The 19,011-nt window shown below is 52.0% G+C and overlaps 1 protein-coding gene across 1 annotated transcript in view; it reads left to right on the forward strand.

Annotated features, from left to right (window-relative positions):
• GALNT14 (polypeptide N-acetylgalactosaminyltransferase 14) overlaps nt 1–19,011 on the forward strand; it is a 102,120-nt gene that overhangs the window by 21,604 nt on the left and 61,505 nt on the right. Inside the window, exon 2 of the mRNA XM_075445965.1 lies at nt 16,631–16,800. Within this exon, the coding sequence (XP_075302080.1) occupies nt 16,631–16,800 (170 nt within the window). The remainder of the gene's footprint in view (nt 1–16,630; nt 16,801–19,011) is intronic.

Raw genomic sequence — 19,011 nt, forward strand, 5'->3', positions numbered from 1 at the left:
GAGGGTTAGAAGCAGCTTGGTAGCTCCCTGTGTAAGGCTGTAATGAGAATTATGCTCAAAGCAGGGCTCAGATCCGATTTCTATTGCCCTTTAATTATTTATTTTATTTTCTATATTTAACGTGCTTGCTCTTTGTGAGTCAACTGAATTTTTCTGTAATATTTTTTGGTCAAATATTTATCTGTGTTGGCGGAGAGAACATTTTAAAATGAGCCTTGCAGAGCTCGCCCTAGATGCGCTAGTGTTTCTTCTGGCTTCTCCCGCTCTTGAGCCGGGGCGGTTACTCGCTTCACATTTCCCATGTGTTTTCTCCACTGCTTCCAATACAGATAAATTGTTAAATCAAAACACAAATAAGAGTTTTAATTTTATTTCCTGAGTTCACCACTTTTATCTTGGAAAGTAAGGGGCTGGTGGGATTAGCCTGGTTCCAGCGGCAGAGCCTTGCTGCAGTGGTGCTGGCTGCCCATTCCTGTTTGGCATCGCTGGTGCCAGGCAGGGTGTGAGGCATAAGCCAAAGCGAGTGGGCTGGAGCTCAGCTGTAGCGCTGGAAATAGCAGAGCCCCTGCCAAATGCCTTGTGGTTTTGTTTCCCGTCTCCGTGTGGAAGAGCATCTTGTCCTGATGTACCTTGCTCCCACAACCCCTGTGCCTTTTAGCAGGCTGGACTTATGTTTTAAAATAACGAGGCTTTTGCTGCTTGTCTTTTTGTAGATATTTAAGTAGCGAGGCAGAGGACGGGGCTGTTGAACAGGCTCTCCCGGCTGATACGTGCTTGGGTTTTACCGAGCTGCTGGTGGAGGCAAGGGATGCTCGGGGAGTGCAGCCAGCACCGTAGCAAGCACTGAGGACCGAAGCATGGTGGGCAGGTCGATTGCGTTGCTGATGAACCATGGGCAACCATTGCCCCTCAAGGGGCAAGGGAAAGCAGGGAGCTGCCATGTGATTTCCCAGCAAATCCTGCCTGCTGTTTGCTCCCTGCCATCTTGGAGAGGTAGAAACAGTGCGGAGCGGGGACATGGGGTGATTGAGGCCTCAGGATGGCTTCTCTGCGAGAAGTAGGCTTGGGCTGCTTAACCTGGAATGGAGGCAGAGGATTGTGCTGGAGATCTGGAAGATCATTAATAGCAGAGAAAGGGTGGATAGGAAATACCTCCCATCTCTTCCCAGACAAAAGCTGGGGTCATCAGAGGAAGCTGACAGGGGCTGGTTCAATGTGGATGGATGCAAGGTGCTCCATGCAACAGCATCTTCTGGGCACTGAAAGCCTGCGTGGGTTCAGCGGTGACTGGACAGATACACGGGAGAAAGGTCCACGCAGGCATTGAACGTGAAGATGGGAGTGTGCTGGCAGCAGCAGGGTGCTCAGAAGAGGTGTCCCTCTGCTCACCCGCCTGTAGTCTTCCCCAGGTCTTTTCCATCAAGACTGCCATCAGAGAGGGAGTATTTTGGCATATGTCACCCATCACCACTGCCTTCCTGAGCAGCCCTTCTGTGCATGGCTGTCGCCCCATGCCCCAGGGGCCAGATTTCCCGCTCCAGGACCCCAGCACATCCCTGGGGCAGATCTGGCAGTTCAGCTTGGAGGCTCTTTGCAGGGAAGTGTGTGAAAATGAGCAGGAGAAGCCTGGCGTCCATGCATATGTATGCATGGACACCGACATATTTATTTTACCACTTCCCTGTAAGAAAACTGGGCTGGACTGTGGAAAGCTGAGGATGGGTGTGGGAGCAAGCAGCTCAGCGGGGAGGGGGCTGCAGGCACGCTGGTTCTTTCCACGTGGGGTGAAGAGGGAAGTCTGCCTTCGGGCCGGATGGGGACCAAAGCCCTCATCCCCTGCTTGGCACCACTTTGGCCGGCTGCGTTACACCGCACTGAGTCTGCGCGGTGGCCCTCACCCAAGAAATACCAACCCCTGCCTGCAGCTCTCCCTGCCTGATGCTGCTTGCTGGGCAGAGAGCCCAGGAGCAGGTCAGAAGTTAGTGGAGAGAAGGAAGCCGTTTAAAATAACTTGTTTCCTTTAGCATCACTAGATTTAATTTTTTTTCTTCTTCTCTTTCCCTGCTCCTCTGAACACCATGTTCCACAGCTCAGCGGTTTTAGAGGAGGGTGACACAAGGGGGTACAACCGCAGCGGCTGTGCCTGGCTGGGACAAGACCTGCAGCTGACGCAGGGAGCTGGGCAGATGTGCCGGTGCCCAGCCGGGGCAGGGAGGAGGGAGCAGCCCTGCTGCGGGGGCTGCGGTGCATCCCCCTCTGAAGCATTAAGCGGTGCTAGAGACGGCGTAGCGCAGCGCACGCCGTTGGTCTTGCTGAGTACGGCTATGATTGTACGTAGCGCTGCCTTCCTAGCTCTCATAGCTGAACCATAGAGCACTTTGCAATGATTAATTCAGCGTGAGACTCTATAAGTGAGCATTATTGCCCCTGTTGCAGAGCAGACATAAAGGTCGCTGGCAGGCCAGGAACAGAAACTCTCTGCCACAGAGATGTGCACCAGCCTAGCTGTCACAAGCCACCGGTACCTCCCGCAGGCCTCCTTTTGTCTCGGCACATTTTTACGTCCATTTCATTGCCCTTGAGATGTCGTTTCTTCCACTCCAAAAAGGGGAGGATGCATTCAGATGCTCAACTGTACCCGGTAGTTTGGAATTAAAACTCTCTTTGCCTGCGTGGGAGAAAAAGTCTTGGTTTGTGTAAGCAGTTATTTCTGGTGCGTCTCTCCAGGTGTCTGCGTTGATGTGGGCAGCAGCAGCGTATGCTGCCGGCTGCAGAGGGACCGGTCCCGTTGCCATCTGCACACAGGCTTGCTGTGCTGGGGGGGCTCTGCGTCCCTGCCTTCCCGGGGGCTGGGCACGAGACGGCGGCAGGTCATCCAGCTCAGAGCTGGCAGCCTGCGGTGGTGTGTCCAGAGCTCTTCACATCTCACAAGTGTTTCTTCTTTGGGCTCCAACAAGGGCAGAAGGAGTATGAAAATGCTCAGCTGGAGCTTGTGCTCCAGAGGTGCCTTTACAAGCAGTAAATCACATATAAAAGGCAGTCAGATGGGGTTTTTTTAGAGCCATCAGAACTGGTGATGGTTGAGATGTTGAGATGTTGAAGCCTGCCTGCTCTGTGGCTGATAGGGTGTCTGCATTGACTGCTGTGTTTGTGGGAAGGGTCCATGGAGTAGAATGTCTGCTCCTAGGCAGGACTTCTCCATCCACAGGGTTTCTGCTCCTCACCCTTCCTTCCACAAGGTGTTGTGGCTTTTGCTGCTCTGGTGTGCCTATCAAAGCCTGAGCATACCCCCAAGCCCTTTGTGTTGCCATCTTCTCCCCTCTGAACGCAGGTCCTGGCTGGTACCAAGGGCTCGAGGAGCAAGGGGAGGTAGAGGCATGCCCGTGGCTGGGAGGAGAGAGCTGCTGAGGGATGCAGTAGGAGATGAGGATGGAGAAATGAGCCAGTGGATGTCCAGCATTAAGGGAAATGGCATCAACACTTTGGGGCTCAACTCCACGTGCTTTCAGGACCATCCAGGCAACAAAACGGTTTTGTTTCATCTCCAGTTATGCAGACCCATGCAGGGGTGGTGTGAGAGACTTTCCTTCGGCTGTGGGGAGCCTCCCTGCTGCTTCCACTTCCCACGCCCCCTGCTTTCCACTGGGAAGCCTGGCTGGAGACGTGGCTCCTCTGCAAGGAGAGTCCCTTCCCCCTGTAGCCGGAGGCCATTGGGCACTGTAGTGGCATATCCCAGCCTGTGGGCAGAGAAGCTGTGTTAGCCCAGTCTCAGCCGTACCCCTCCTTTCCTCTCTGCCTGACCAGAGTTTATCAGCATCTCACTTCCCTCTGGCTGGGAAGACTGGCTCCTCATTTCTTTGCAGCTACTGTCAGCAGCAAACGTGACCTCATTTGTATTATCCTGCGTCTGATCCCACCTAATCCTTAATGCAGGGCGCTGCCGGCAAGGGGAGCGTGTCGTTGTGGGAGCAAGGGCGATCAAAGGCATGCGGGATGGACCGTGGCCCAGCTGGCTGGTGGGGCTGGCTGAAATTGCGTCCAGACTGCTCTCTGCTCCTTGCCTCGTGTGGGGCATTTTACCTCTCCCCCCACACCTTTCCGAGAGCAAGGACCTCTGCCTTCGGTGGATATTGTACAGCTTCTAGTGGAGCTACCGTGTTCACCCAGTGCAAAATGCTCTTTGTCTGAGAGAGCATCGGGCTGTTTCAGTGCTGAATCTTTGAGTTCAGAGGTCCTGGAGGTATTGCCTGTCACCTTGTTTCTGGTAGATGGGTGGGCAAGCCTTGGGTGGTGGCACCTCCCTGCCGCTATGGTCAGCGAGTGGAGCATGTGTTGACTTGCCTCCCAGCTGCCCTGTGAGAAGCTGTACCATACCCGCAGCTGTGACCCCCTCTGAAGCTGATACCACTGAAGCATCAAGAGCCAACAGATTTAGGGGATCTGATTTCTGCCTTGATTTGAGCCCTGACACAGGGTTGTATCACGCTCGCTCTGCTTGCCCGCATGCATGGTGCCTCCTTGCATCGTACACCGATACAAAAAACCATCTACAGGAGCGCTTTGCTGTCTGCATTGAAGAGGACGAGGTTTTGGGGTTTGATGCATTGAGGTACATGGCAAGGCTCACTGCCTCCAGGCGTGGGTTAGGCACGGTGTGTGAAGTCATGGTGGAGCCAAGCAGGAGCGTGCTGGGAGCTGTTAGCTGGACTGCCTCTCCGCGTTGGAGGAAACATCTTCCAGCATCAGCCAAGGGGACTGGTGCATGCCCAGGCAGGAGCATCATAAGGACTTCCATGCTATGTTTTTGCGACGGATGATTCCAAAAATCTTCTTTTCCATTGCAATGGAGTGTGTGTGTATGTGTGAGAGAGAATCGGTGCCAAATGCAGATTTTGGTTTTTTTCCAGTAATAACACCAAAGCTCAGTGCCTGGTTGCTGGTTTCCATCCAGATCTCCATGCTCTCAAGAGGAGTTTTGAGTTTGCTGCAGCGAGTGACTTAGCAGCGGGTTTGGTTTTTAATTTTATTTTGAGTGGGGTTCTTTTAAAAAAAATTTTTTTTTGGCTTCTAGAAATGTGCAGAAATATTGATCAGATGTTGTCAATGTGTTAGGGAGAGGGGGAAGGAGAGGCTGGTACTGTGTCTCCAGACTGTGACAAAGCAGTGCTTTTTGAACCAGCATCCTCCCAGGTGCAAGAGCTCCAGCGATGGGCCCTTGGTTGTAACAAAGCCGTCCTCCAAACTATGGAGGCGGGTTAGACCTCTGGTTTGATGTGCATCTGTTGTTGAGCAGTGGCCAGAAAGACCAATGGGGACCTAGAGGCTTCTCCTCTGTGGCTGTTGTTAAGTGCAACAGGCCAGGGACCTGAGGCTTGGGGACACCAGTGATGAAACTCAAGCTTTGCTCTCCTCCCTGAGTTGGTGTGTTTGCCCTTCCATTACGTGTGAAGCCAAGGGAGGGGAGAGAAGAGGCGATGGTGTTACAGAGCTGCGGAGATGTTGCCAACCTTGTCTCTGCCTGGTTTCCTTCTGATGTGTTTGAGGTGCTCGTGGACGGAGTTGCTGGAGCGGAGCTGGTGGGTTGCCAGATCCCAGAGTGGGTTGCTCTTCCTTCTCCTCCAGTAAAACCATGGCTGTGTTGAGCACTGATGTTGCTGTTGTCATTTGCTACATGCCCAGTTACAGCTTTGATTTTGTTTACCCTTGACCCTGCTTCTGTTTTCCTTTTGCATCTCAGACCTTTCCAGTGATGTGGGGATCTTTGCTTGTGCTGTCACATGAGCACAGAAGGAGGGGGCAGTGGGGTGGGTGTCTCCACGCTTGTTTGCTCACTTCTCTTTTTGGGAAGGACGATGCTGCTTAAGCCTGTCCCTCAAGAAAAGCAGGTGGCTGTTGCAGTGGCAGAAGGAGTTCTTTGCTCCAGAAGAAGCTGTGGTTTTTCCCAGCACCATCTCTTCTCTCCCTGTGGGGATGATTTTTTGGGGCAAAAGTATCCTAAAAATACTGCTCAGGGCTCGATACAAGCTTTGGCCCATGTTGTCCTCAGGCTGTCCCTGCTGGGTGGACCTGGCACTTCCCATGCCCTGGCTCCCGTGCCCAGTCACAGCTCTGCTCAGGGTTTGCTCGTGCAAGCAGCAGCACCGTGCTGCTGGGAGGCATCCAGGCTCCGGAGATCTGCCTGTGATCTGCCTGGCCAGGTCACACCGGCCGTGTCCTGCCTCTGGTCTCCCCATCCCCACTAAGCCCAGGGTCATCCCGAGGTGCAGCACTTTTTTGAGGCTCCTGCAGTGCCTGTGCTTGCGACCAGCAGGGACCTGCAGTCCTTCCTCAACAGGCTTGTTTATTTTCTAACTCACCATACCTTGCTATGGTGCATTTCTTACTAGCCAGTTTTTTTTTTTATTCCTATTACTGAGCTGAGATAGGAGAAGGTTGGGCTGACACATACGTTCTAAATTATGCTGCTGTATCTCCGGTGCTGTCAGTCATGTTGCTCCCAGGCCCGGGATCTCGCAGGCACTCCAGCAGCAGGTACCTAGGGATCAAAGGTTTAGATCAGTTCTTGCTGTCACAAATGTTTTATATCTAATTTCTCCTTGAGGAGAGTTGGGGGGAGGATGGGCTGGCGGCTGGGTAGTACATGCGCCCTGGAGCATCTGCACCATGACCTGAGCTTCATCTCCCTCCGCCTGCATGTTAAGGACCAGCTCTGAGTTACGGAAACGCCTGCCTCTGCAAAATGTGTGTGTGTGAGATGAGGAGGTGGGTCACCAGTGCTTTTGGATGGTGGGATGGTGTCTGACAGGAAGGCACCAGCGGGTCCTGCACTGTGGCCGTGCACTGAGGGTTTGCAGGATGCCCCACAGGTCGGTGCCCCATGGATCGGTACCCCACAGCCTGTGCTGCCCCTGCCAGCTGCAGAAAAGCTGCCCCTGGCTCCTCCATCTTCTCGGTGTGCGGTACGGCAGCCCACATGTTTTCTGGTGGTGGTTTTAAATGTGTTGGAGAGGTCATGCTCTGACCAAGAATTTCCCCACTGGTACCAGGGCAGCTGCTTGGCGTTGTTTGGGCTGCGCTAGTCCACAGTACATCACTGCACGGTGTGCATCCACCAGGAAAGCCCTCCAAGAGGGCTTGGGGCATTTTGGTTAGTCACCAGCAAGGGTTTTCTTCCACTCTTCCCACTCTTCAAAGAGTGAGAGATGGGAAGAGAAGAAAAGCCCTTGTGCTGGAGCTTTCTCAGGGCAGGTGATGCTTCCTGGGGAGCCTCCCACCAAGCTGGAGCCTTGTGAGTTAATTGTAGGAGCAGGGAAACTGAGGCACCACTGGGGCTGAGGCCGGGGCTTTTCCAGAGCTGGAAATGGAGTGCAGGAGCGGGGAGTTTTGACTGACAGCATTGCTTGTCCTTGATGAGCTCCTTCCTTGGAGCAGATTGTGCCTAGGTGCCTATTTGGTAAAGCTCTGCTCCTCAAAAGCAGTTAGCTGGCAGAGGGAGGGGGAAAGGCAAGCTAGTGGCTTCCTGACGACAACTAAAGCCATACATATGACTGCCTTGTGTAAATGCAATTATGTTATTTTGCTTGAATATCTTTTTTTCTAATCTCTGGGCTTTTTTCCTCCCCTGTTGGTATAAACCAAGGTAAAAAAAATGCTGAACTTTCCCTCCCTTGGAGGCACTTTTCCCTTCACATTAATACACCACTGTTATCCATCGCCCCTTGTTGCTGCTCGGTTTGGAAGGGCAGCTGCTGGGGGAAGGATAGTAGCATTAGTTTCTAAAGCTGTGTAAAGATCCCCATGGAAGCAATTACCAGGTGGATTACCCCTGGCTTTGCTGCTGCAAAAAGGCTGTGTCAGGTCAAGGGTGCCAAGTGTATTAACAGCACGACCCCTTCCTTGCTCGAGAAGTGCGGTTTGGATCAGCCGCCTGCTTTTTAAAGGACTGGGTTCAGAGGAGGACTCTGGCTACTGGCTCCTTTACTCTTTGTTCCCTGCTCCGCTTTCCCCCTCCCTTTCCGCCTGATGCGCCCCATGCCAGGCTGTCCTCTGGCGCGTGGGACCTGCAGCTTCATGGGGAAGGGGGAGACCTTCTCCAACCTCTGAGATGCTCAAGCTCTGTGGTTTTGTAGGAGCTTTGGCTTTTACGCAGGAGGATGAGCAAAGCTCAGCTGGAGACCGAGTGCAGCTATGGGCTCCTAAGTACTAAATCATCTGCTGCTCCTGCTGAAGCCTGGGAAGGCTGGTTTGACCTTCATGGCTGGGAAGCAGCTCATGTCCATCCTGAAGAGGCACAGAAGGAAAACAAAACACTGTCTGTCTACACAGGAGCTCCCTGTCGCTACTCTGTTTACCCACCATGGGTCTGGGTTCTTCTCAACGTGTTTGACCTCTGAGGATCCTGGGAATGAGCTGAACCTGGCTGGTGTGGAGGGGACACGGGATGCTGTCTTAGTTTCTTTCCCAGTTAGTGCCTTGTGTAATTGCTGCTGACTTTCAGGGGAGCAGCTCTTGGGCTTGCCCACGCAGTGCAGCTAGTGGATGGTGGTACTGAGCGGCAGCGGCGGCCCATGGAGAGGCTGCCCATGGTGCTCCGGTTAATGCGGCGCAGTCGCCACAGAGAAGCTCGCTGCCATCTCCCGGCACCCTGGTGAGCCCAGGGCAGGGTGACAAAGGAACTCCCTCTGGCAGGGGGCAAAGGTGCCTGGGGGATCTGGCATGAGCGAAGGATGGTGAGGGCAGGTGTCCTGCTGCTGGTGGGAGCAGCCGTGGGGGCACCGGTGGGGCACTATTGACATCAACCTGGGGGGCTCAGCATGGAGCAGAGCTGCTGCCAGACCAGTGGTTTTCCACCCTTTTTTTTAAAAAAAAAACCCAAACCCTGAAATCTAAAAAGGAAAAAATTCTCAGGAAGCAGAGACTCTCTTGTAGACTCTTAAAACCTATTTGGTCTTGTTTGCTGTCCAGAATTGCAGTATGCAGATCATTAGAAGAGTTCAGAGGTGCAAACAGGCTTGGACTGGCCTTGCTCTTCCTTTCTTGGGGAGCATTGGGGGACCACAGAAGACCTTTTTTGATGGAGGCTTGGGAAGACCGTTGCAGCCTGAGTGCAAACAGTTGAGAGTGAGCAGTTAAACCAAGCAGTCCCGTAGCATCTCGAGGGAGCTGCAGGCAGGAGGAGATGGCCAAAAATCCTCTCCATCCACCTGCTTGGCTTCTGGCACAGACAGAGCAGGGTCTCCTCTTTTCTCCAGTCAGCAGCTTGGTTTGTGCTGACCTCCTAAATATTCAGCTCATTACACAGTGTAACGTATAAATAAAACAGAAGCAGGCAGCAATATTCTCCAGGAGGATATAATCGGCTTCCTTTCCTTTTTAATTGTACAGGATTTGTCTTCATGTGTCGGGCTATCCTAAGGGCTAATTTATCATTTTAAAGAATTAAAGTATGTGTTCTTTACACAGCAGGGCACTTCTGTATGCACCTGATATGGGGGGTCCAAGAAGGAAGAGCATCTTTCCAAGTGGGAACACAGGGAATTTTATAGCTGGATGCTGTTTCTAGTGGTCAGTGACGTGCATCCAGCCCTCCTCTCCATCATCACAGAGAGGCAGGAGGTTCCTCAGCATATCCGAGACGATGGGGGTCACCATGGGGATTCCTTGGGATCTGGCTGCGATGCCGTCTGGCAGTGTGCGTTGCCTCTCTCCCCATGGAGGCAGGATGGTGGCCTGATGCTACAGCCCGCGGATAGGAGCATTGTCCATGCATGAAGCTCAGGCCCAGGCTGCCTGCAGGAGTTGGGGGTATATTTTAACCTGGCTCTGCTGCTGGTGCAGTGAGTTCTTGCTGATAAGCGTGGCCTGAACTCGTGAGCTGACTTGCTATCTCCTAAGGGAAGACCTGGAAACAAAATTTGGCCTTTCATCAAAGCGATGAATCTGTCATCTTTCCCTTCTTGCAGGTCAGAGTCCCGTGCTCCTGATTTGCAAATAAATTCCCCATTCTGGTGGCTGCTCTGGCCATCTGTTTTAAAATTAAAGCTTTGGTGCCCTTACTGGAAGAAGCATCAATAATTCTCCGGCAGCCTTTCATGTTGTCATGTTTGGCTGGAGACTTTAGCAGATCTAAACCTCTGGAGGGTGTTTTGGACCCTGTGTATTGTTTACTGCAGATCAGGAGAAGAAGATACACAAAGAGCTGCTGGTTCTAGCTGTGATCGACTTAATGATGCCCCAGTTGCCCTAGCCCTGGGATGGCTCCTTGAACTGAATCAGTGGCCAACAGCCTGTGCTGGTGCTAGATGAGGATGGGGGGGATCAAAGGAGGACACTGGAGAGTCTGCTCCAGGGCCTGAAAGGGGATGTTACTGTACAGGCAGTGGTTGCAGGTGTAGTTCTTGAAGGTCAAGTCTTCTTCCATGGCCACTTTCCAGCCTTTGTCAGTCCTGTTGCATGATGCAGTAGGTGTCTTAATTGCGTAAATGTGTGCGTGTGCCATGCAGGAGTGGTCCAGACACTGTCCATGCAACAGTGGGTGTTAGAGGGTGCATGGTAGTTTGGAGAGAGATGGGTAAAGACAACGGGGCAGTGGCGAGGAAGGGCAGCAAAGGTGGTGATAGCGTGGCTTTGGCCTGAGGGCCAAGAGAGAAAGTGAGACACTGACTGGAAAGTCCTCAGGGACTCATGTTCTCTGCTGAGCTAGCAGAGGAGGAGGCGATGCTCCATCCTTTGAAGATGGAGCAGCGTGCCTGTGGATGTGCACGAGCAGGAAAAGGTCATTGGCAGTGAGAAGCTTAATAGTGAGTGCTCAAAGCTTCTCCAGGGACCCCAGCTGCAGGACAGACTTTGCTGGAGAAGTGCATTTCTTTAATTAGGTATCCATATTAATATTTTATTTGATTTTTTTTGTTGTTCTTTCTTCCCCCAGCGAGGTCAGAGCAGACTCAGATCTGCAAGTCTCCCATGAGAGGCAGTACATCAGCTCCAAGCAGTGGGAGATGTGGGGCAGGGTGGGATCCTGGCAGACATGAGTCTGCTGTGCATCCCTGTGAGGTCCCGGAAGAGCTGCCACCAAGGTGCACCTACGTGTTGTGCCCAGGTACCGGTGCAACCTCAGATAAAGGAACTGGAGCTAAAATCCCCACGGGGCAGAAGACTAATTAAGGGCAGATGATAACTGCGGCTGAGAGCTACTTCGGTTTCGGATGTGTGGTTGGTGTCAGCACAAAGCTGGAGAAGGCGGCACTGAACCAATGAAGCACTTAAGCAACTACTTAACGTCAAGCATTTAAACCGGGATTTCTGTGGGCTCCTCCAAATGCCTGGAGTTGCTTAAGTTTGTACTTAAGTGCTTGAATGGCTTGGGGGCTGTGCAATTTGAGGAAGGGGGATAAGAGAAAGGAGGTGTGGGACATGACCCTTCCAGGGTCCGTGCTGGTTTGCTGCTAAGCAGTACTTGATACACTGGAAGATGTGCTGCAGGATGGATATGAAGCCTGTTCTCCAGAGACCAAGAGCCTGATTTTGGCACCGCCATGCACTCCTCGGACAGTGCAAAGAGTGTGGCCATGGTGCTCTGTCTGTCTCCCCCTTGTATCTTGGGGATGAGGCCATCGGGATGCACAGCACTGCTAAGCCAAGCCGCTGGGCTCTGGGGTCAGGAAAACTACACCAAAGCATGACAGAAGGATCTTGTACCTTGATGCTTTGTCTGGGCTGTTTGGGGATACAGGAAAGAGGACAGAGGCAGCGCGATGCTGTCCCACTTCTTTCTCCTCTGGGGCTGCTGACCCTCTTAGTGCATATACTGGCACCAGGGGACGAGGAGGGATGAGCCCTGCTCTGTTTGAAGTATTGTAATCCTTTCAGATGGCATTAGTGCCTTGGCCAGTAACAGCTCTATAATTGAACCTCCTGCTTGCAGGGGACCTTCGCTTCAGCGAGACGTTTAAATCTCATTTGTATAATGCCTGGTTGCAATTCCTGCTGAAAGATTGCCCTCCGCCTCCAGTGGCCCCGAGCTGTGCCGAGCACACACGCGTGCTCCAACCCTCCGCAAGCAGAGGAGCGACAGGGCGAGGCCGGGCAGTGACATGCCACGGGGCACCTGAGTGTCTAGAGTTTTTGCTTGTGCTAAGCGGATGTATTTTTTAATTTCCCCTTCCCCTTCTTTATTTGATGCCTGAGCCCCAGGAAAGGCAGGATGGAGGCTCAGTGGCAAGGGATTATACAGGGATGAGATTTGCCAGGGAAAGCTGGTTGTGAGGAGGAGCAAGGGGCTGTACAGGCATATATGGGCACTGCCAGACCCCCTTGGGGTCATCACTGCCCTTGCACAGGCAAAACCCCTTTGGCTGGCCAAAGACTGGGGGTCTGTGGCCAACCCTAGCAGCTCTGCCTGCCCGCCGGGCTGGCTTGGGTTCGCTGCCTCCTGAGCGGCTGTGCGTGGTGCCGGTCCGATTCACCTCGGTCTGATGGCGATGCTCAGCATCCCCAAAAGGAGAATGGCTTTTATTTTAGCAAAGGCTTAAGTTCTCTGGTTTAAAATAGTGCCATGAAAGAAGAAAGTGAATCAGAGTCCACTTTTGGCTCGCGCGGCCCACACCTTTGCTTCCTGAGCCGCTGGAGGCTGGCCCTGGGGACAGCGTGACCTGCCGGTCCCCGGTCACCGCTGGCTCCGCCTGGGCCGGGCTTTTCACCCAAAACGCTGTTTCCCCACGGGGCTGCCTCACCACGGCCGAGGCCCCGTGCCCGGCGTCCATGCTGGCCTGGCCTCCTGTGCGGCAAGGGGTGCCGGGGCCGGCCTGCGGGCACAGGCGGGAGGGGGCATGGCCTCCGTGGGGACGCTGCGGGCCCGCAGCAGCAGCCGGCTGGGTTGCGTGTTCCTCCTTCCCACTCCAGCCATCCCTGCTGTACTGTAATCACACAATTATTGTGCCATTAAAATGTCATATTCGCAGAAATCCACATCAACAAGGCATTAGCAACTGCCAGAAAATTGTAGTTTTACTGCTAATGACCTGCTCTCGCCCCGCACCACCACTCCTTTTTTTTAAAAAAAATATTTCCCCCCCTTTTTTTTTTTTATTTGTTTCTGAGCCGTGATTTAAGAGTCAGTTGACAAATTGCATCTTTGCACCGAGAAGCTTTCGATCTTTAATGGACAGTTGTGGTGAAAAGCTGGCTCCGTGCTTGCTCAGGGGCTTTGCCGTTTACCCTTCCCCAGTGAGGCAGCAGGCAGTTTTCAGGGGGTGCCTTTAGCGGGTGGTTTTGGGGGGTGCTTTTAGTGAGATGAAGGCTCTTGGCGTGGCCTGCTCTTGGCTGGATGCTAGCGTGAGATGGGAGCTGCTCTCTGCCATGAGTTTTGTCCATGTTTCTTTGCCTGGGGGATCCCTCTCGTTGACCCCCTGGGACCACCCCCAATGTGATGTCGGAAGGGGCAGCACTTGTTTGCAGAGAGTGGTCGGATGCCCCTTGGATATTTTTTTACTCTCTTTCCTGCAGACTCGTTGAGTCTCTCGAACTCTTTTAAGCATTGACTGTGTTTCCTATAATTAATACCAGCCATTAAACTGCAATGTTGAAAGAGAAATTACCTAATTCCAAGAAAAAAAATGAAAATTTATTACTAGTACATGAGAGAAAATGAATATGAAGCTAGGAGAGAGAAGCCCTGTAGAAGATAAATAGAAAGGCGAGTGGAGTATTGACTTGATCCTTTTCTAGTGCAGGGTAATTTGGCTTCTAAAGTGAGTTAGATCATAATAAATTAAATTTAGATTTCTGCACATCAGTTAAATAACTCCCAAGACAGAATTCTGGTGTGAGGAAGAGGTGATAAGACATGGCGGAAATATTATAATGAAGACCTTATCCAGTAACCTGTAACTGATGTGCTGTCCCTGGGTGAGTGAAGGGGATTTCTCCTTCCGCTTTAACTCGCTTGTCCCATCCCTGATCAGATGCCAAGAAACAGGCGAGCCCCTATGTACAGGTCGGGGAGGTGTGCTGCTTCCTACCGCTTGTGTCGCTGGGAGCTTTTCATCCGAGGACGCTGCCTTGCTTTCCCTCATAGCTTTGTGCAGATATTTTTTTGAGAGGTGGGTGTATGCCTGTGTCCGAGCATTCTGCTCCAATTTTGGTTACCCTTACGGGGAAGCTTGGGTTGGAAAGCTGAAGAATGCCCAGAAGGTTTGGGCAGGAGATGTGAACTGAAGGCAAATGACCAAACCCACATATCTACTTCTGGCTGAGAAAGTTAACTCAATCCCTGGACTTGTTTTGTGTTCAGTATTTAACCAGATAGTGGTTAAAATAACTCTTTAATCTCTATTTGGCATCTGTTTGCTCTTGATCTCAGATGTGTATTTAACTACCCGATATTTAGGAACCATCCTACTGATAGTACTCCTTGACCCAGAAAGGAAAGCCTGGGTGAATCAAGGTGAACTGTTGTCTTTCAGGTAGAGATTTCATGGGGGTAGTAGTTATTCCCTGTGGTGGGAACCAAGAATGCAGTCCTTGGATGCAAGGTATATCCAGGGCAGGATGAGAAGCAAATGCCATGGATAAGGCACTGGTATCTGTCCATATATCCATTTACTGCTGGGATCGTCCCGTGGCAGGATGGTAGTGGGGACATATCGATGCTGGCAAAATGCTGTTGCAGACCTTGAAGCACGCACTGAGACCCTCCCATGTGCTGACCCCCTGCTTCTGCTGGCCTGGCTAGAGCCTCGCTGCCCTTGCAGCACGTGCAGAAGCTCCGGTTTTCCCGGAGCTGTGGCTGGCCATGGGAACCCGCCAGCCCTCCTGCTCCAGCCATTGGGTGCTTGGCCTACTGCTCCCCTTCCACCTGGTCCAAGGCTATTTAGGTTTAATTGACGTTAAAATATATATATACATCAAACACTCTTAAGAGGTATGTGACCACTTTTAAAAGTTATTTCCCTTCTTCGTAAGTTTGATAAAATCAACTTTTACTTTTCTTCACAGCACTAAAATTTAAGGACTGCAACTCTGCAGCAGTTTTTTTAACGGTACCAGGCCCCCCAGGGTCATCATGAAATCTTATAAACATCACGCTGTTGGTGTCTCTGAGATGCAATCGGTTCACTTTTCACTGATGTTTTACTGCGGCGGTAAATCACGTTTTGTAAGATGCCTTAGAAAAAACATAAATAATATTTATCACCCTGTGTACGTCAGTCCTCCCGAAAGCCCGCAGGCTGGTTATGTACATTCTCCTCGTACACCTCCTGCAGCAACCTTCCTGGTTTCATAACTTTCTCCCAGCCTTGAATAACTTTCTCCCAGTATGGGTGGTGGCTCAGGGGTTTCTGCTGATCTTCTCTGTACTGGGTAAGTGTTGGAGGAGCGCCTGAGAAGGCTACAGGGTCATACATCACGGGGGAGGATGAATATTACCCTGTATCTGGAAATCCCTACATCCTTGTGGTCTGTTGGCTTTTTGGGGATACATCGCTGTGACCCAGGGCAGTGTGGGGCATTGGGTGGCTGGAGGTGCCCGGCTTGGTCCTGCCATGGTTCACTTGCTGGACCTGGTGCTCCCTCCTCCCCTTTGTATGACTAGAGAAAACGCGCTGCCATATGCAAGTAAAATCAATTATGGGATAAAAATTGCCCGTTTCAAAAGCTTCATTTTGCGCTATTAGCAGGCAAAATCGGCTTTGAGATGGTGTGAACCAAGGAGGGGAAAAAAAAAGAAAAGAAGTAGAAAAGATCAATTATTGGATAAGATCACAATTTTCTTTGAGGCTGAGATGTCTGTAAATGTTTGCATCTCTCCGTGTTACATGTAGGCTGAGATCAAAGAGGTTGTGCTGCTGTAACGATGAGATCTTATCGTCGCTGCATTGTGCTCGCCAGCTCCAGAACCGCGCTGCTGAGGGATGCTTAAATCCCCTGATGGCACCAAGCTGCCAAGGGATGCTTAAACCCCCCTGAGCTGTCTGATAACCCCGAAATTCAGTTCCTCTATCCTTTTGAAGGGGAGGGACCGCACGGTCACATGCTTGCCTCCTCTTCTCTCCACAGTAGGGCTGAAGTCCTCAGTGGGAGATGTTGTGGCAAAGATGGACCAAAATTGGGCTGGGAGGACGATGACCCCCTTCTTCCAGGGTCCCGTTGCTGGAGCTGGCCCTGGGACCAGGATATGGCCATGGAAGTGTGGGATTGTGCTTGATGAAACTGCTGCTGTCTGATTGCCCTTTCTCACCTGAAGGGTTACAGGGGCGATGGGGCATGTGGTGTAAACCTTTGTTTTTTGGCTGGAGAGAAATTAAAATCCTAACAAGACCTTTGCGGTTTTATGTTTCTCAAGACCATGCTGTTTGAGAGGAGGGATCCACCAGAGACCTGAATTTGGTTTCTTATTAGTCATTTTAAATTCAAATTGGCAGGCTGTCTTTGACATGCTGTTTCAAGACCTAGGGAAAAAAAAACACCAAGCCTGAAGACCTAATGAGGCTCCTTGTTAGCCTGCTCTTGTGATGCCTGCTGATGCCGCAGGGCTGATTCACCTCCGTTGGGGCTCTGGAGGACCTCTGGAATGGGGTCAGGTGTCCTCTGGTTTCTCCTTTCACTAATGGGGCTGACTTTGTGCGCGCAGGGTTCGGACGTGGACTGGGACGACCTTTGGGATGAGTTTGAAGAGCGGAGGTACCTGAGCGCCCGGAGGTGGAAGGGCGGCGAGGACCCATACCGGCTCCACGCCTTTAACCAGCGGGAAAGCGAGAGGATCCCCAGTGACCGCGCTGTCCGTGACACCCGCCATCACAGGTTCTGCCTCCCCCTCCCCGGGTTTCTGCTGATCTTCCTCATGAAACTTCATTATATGGGTGGATAGTCCTGTTCCTCTTCAGGACCGTGATTTTGGGATGCTAGGTGGGTGTGGGCCATTCACCAAAGTGCAATGAGTGCACTTGGGATTGGTTCAGCCTGGGTTGTATTTTTAGGATTGAATCTTTCACTTTGCTTGATTTCTTGGCATGTCTGGCAGTCCTAAATCTATTCATTAAAACCTGTATAAATTATTCCAAGATCATAGGGAAAGAAAAGCATTTTGTTTTCCTTCAGATAAGTAATGGATGTATGAGAGTGCATCTCCACGGTGGGCGAAGTCTTCACTGGTGCTGGGAACTCTTGTTCTGCAGAAGATGCAATGAGAAGGTGCAAGAGGGACAAAATCGCTGTTAAGCACTTATTTTGCTCTGTAGAGAGAGGAGTTGATGTGGGGAATGTGGGACTATTGCTGAGGGAGGAGGAAGGGAAGGTAAGAACTCATTGGGTTAGTAGCAGCTCCAGCACCATCGGGGTCAAAAATATCCTTTGGCTTCCAAAGGAGCTCTTGGGAAAGGCAGGGAGGATTGCAGCAAGGGTTACGTTGTGGTACCTGTGTTCCCTTGCTGCTGTCAGCATGAGAAGGGCAGGGTGGGAGTTTTGGTGCACCCTTGCTTGCTGTGAGTGCAGTTGTAGCCTCCTTCCAGTTGCCTCTCCAAAGTCTTTGGGGAAAATCTGCCCTTCGCGGCTGTAGGTTGTTGATTGTTGGTGGGGTGGATTGTTGGTCTGCTGGATGGAGTGATGCTGGGGTGTCCTGCTGGGGTAGGAAATACCTTTGAGGTTCCCTCGGCACCCTTTTTCCTCCTTGTCTTCTCAGGACATAGTGTATGCCTGGCCCCCCCCAAGCGGTCCCCAGCCCACAGCCAGTGCAAGCCCTTCCCAAGGAGCTGTGCCTGGCAGTATATCCCAGCCCTCTGGCAGCAGCCATTCTCTCCCACCTTCTCCCATGGGCCCTTCAGAGGGGAGCCCTGCTCTGGTGGGAACCCTGTGCCGAATCCAACCCTTCCTGCTGAAGCTCTGTGATTCACAGCAACCCGACACCCGGCATCTGACCCAACTCTAAATTTCCCCTATTCCGGTTCAAATGCAGCACTTAGGCTGAAATGCTGAAACAGCACCAGTTTCCCAGCCCTATAGCAAGCAACATGCTTATTTATTTATTTATTCTTTTAGCTCTTTTTCGTATTAAGGACCAGATGCTCCTTTCTCCGGAGAGGAGCTGTCAGCCCTGACGGACGCCTGTTATAGCTGAGCAGAGAGGGAGTGTGCTATTCCTGGAGAGAATTAATGCCAGGGATATTAACCATCTGCCCTATTAAAAGGGAAGATCGACTCGGCTGCCCCCTCGCCGTACCGCCGCTGCGCGATGGCAGCCACCTTGTTCCCAGGCGATCAGATGCGGCACTGAGTGCTCCTGCAAAAGAAAAGTTCTCATTAAGCAGGAAGCGAGGGCACAGCACGTGGGAGGGGCTGGGGCTAATTGCATTTGCTTCCAATTTCCTTAACCCGGTAATTGGATTCTGATTTATTGAATATGTCTGAACAATGCTGCGGATGATGCACCATTAGCCGAGCATTAGAGTGGCCACGGAGGAAATGGGGCTGCCGGGAGACCTGGGGGAGGCAGGCGCTGATGGGTGGGATGGAGGAGGGAGAAGGGTCCGGCCATGGAGGCTGAGGGGGAGAGGAGGGTGTGGAGTTTGCAAAGCCCTCTCTGGAATGAAATCCTTGCACATGGTGGAGGTGTCTGGGGAGCTGCCACAGGTGATGCTCTGGCACTGCTGTGCAACCTGGGAGCATGTCCTGGATTGCCCAGTGGAGCTGGGTGGGAAAACGTGGATGAGCATGACCTGCTCTTGTAGCAGGGAGAAATTGCTGGTGGCTGTGCAAGAAGAACATGTAAAGTGAGTCCAGTATGGGGTTGACTAGGAGAGCTCCTTCCTGTGAAGAGGAGAGCAGAGTACCACAGACCAGGCTGGCATGAGAGATGGGAAACCCCCAGGGTTCATGCTGCGTGACCTGCTGGAGGCTCTGCTTAGAGACTTGGTTTCGACGGCAAACTTGGCTTAGGCTGCTTTCTGTGAGCTAGACTGGAAGTGCTTAGGCTTTCTTGTATGATAGTGAAGTTGGACCTTGATTCTGCTCCAGCTG

This window comes from Opisthocomus hoazin, chromosome 2 (genome assembly GCF_030867145.1).
Source record: "Opisthocomus hoazin isolate bOpiHoa1 chromosome 2, bOpiHoa1.hap1, whole genome shotgun sequence".
Taxonomy (NCBI): Eukaryota; Metazoa; Chordata; class Aves; order Opisthocomiformes; family Opisthocomidae; genus Opisthocomus; species Opisthocomus hoazin.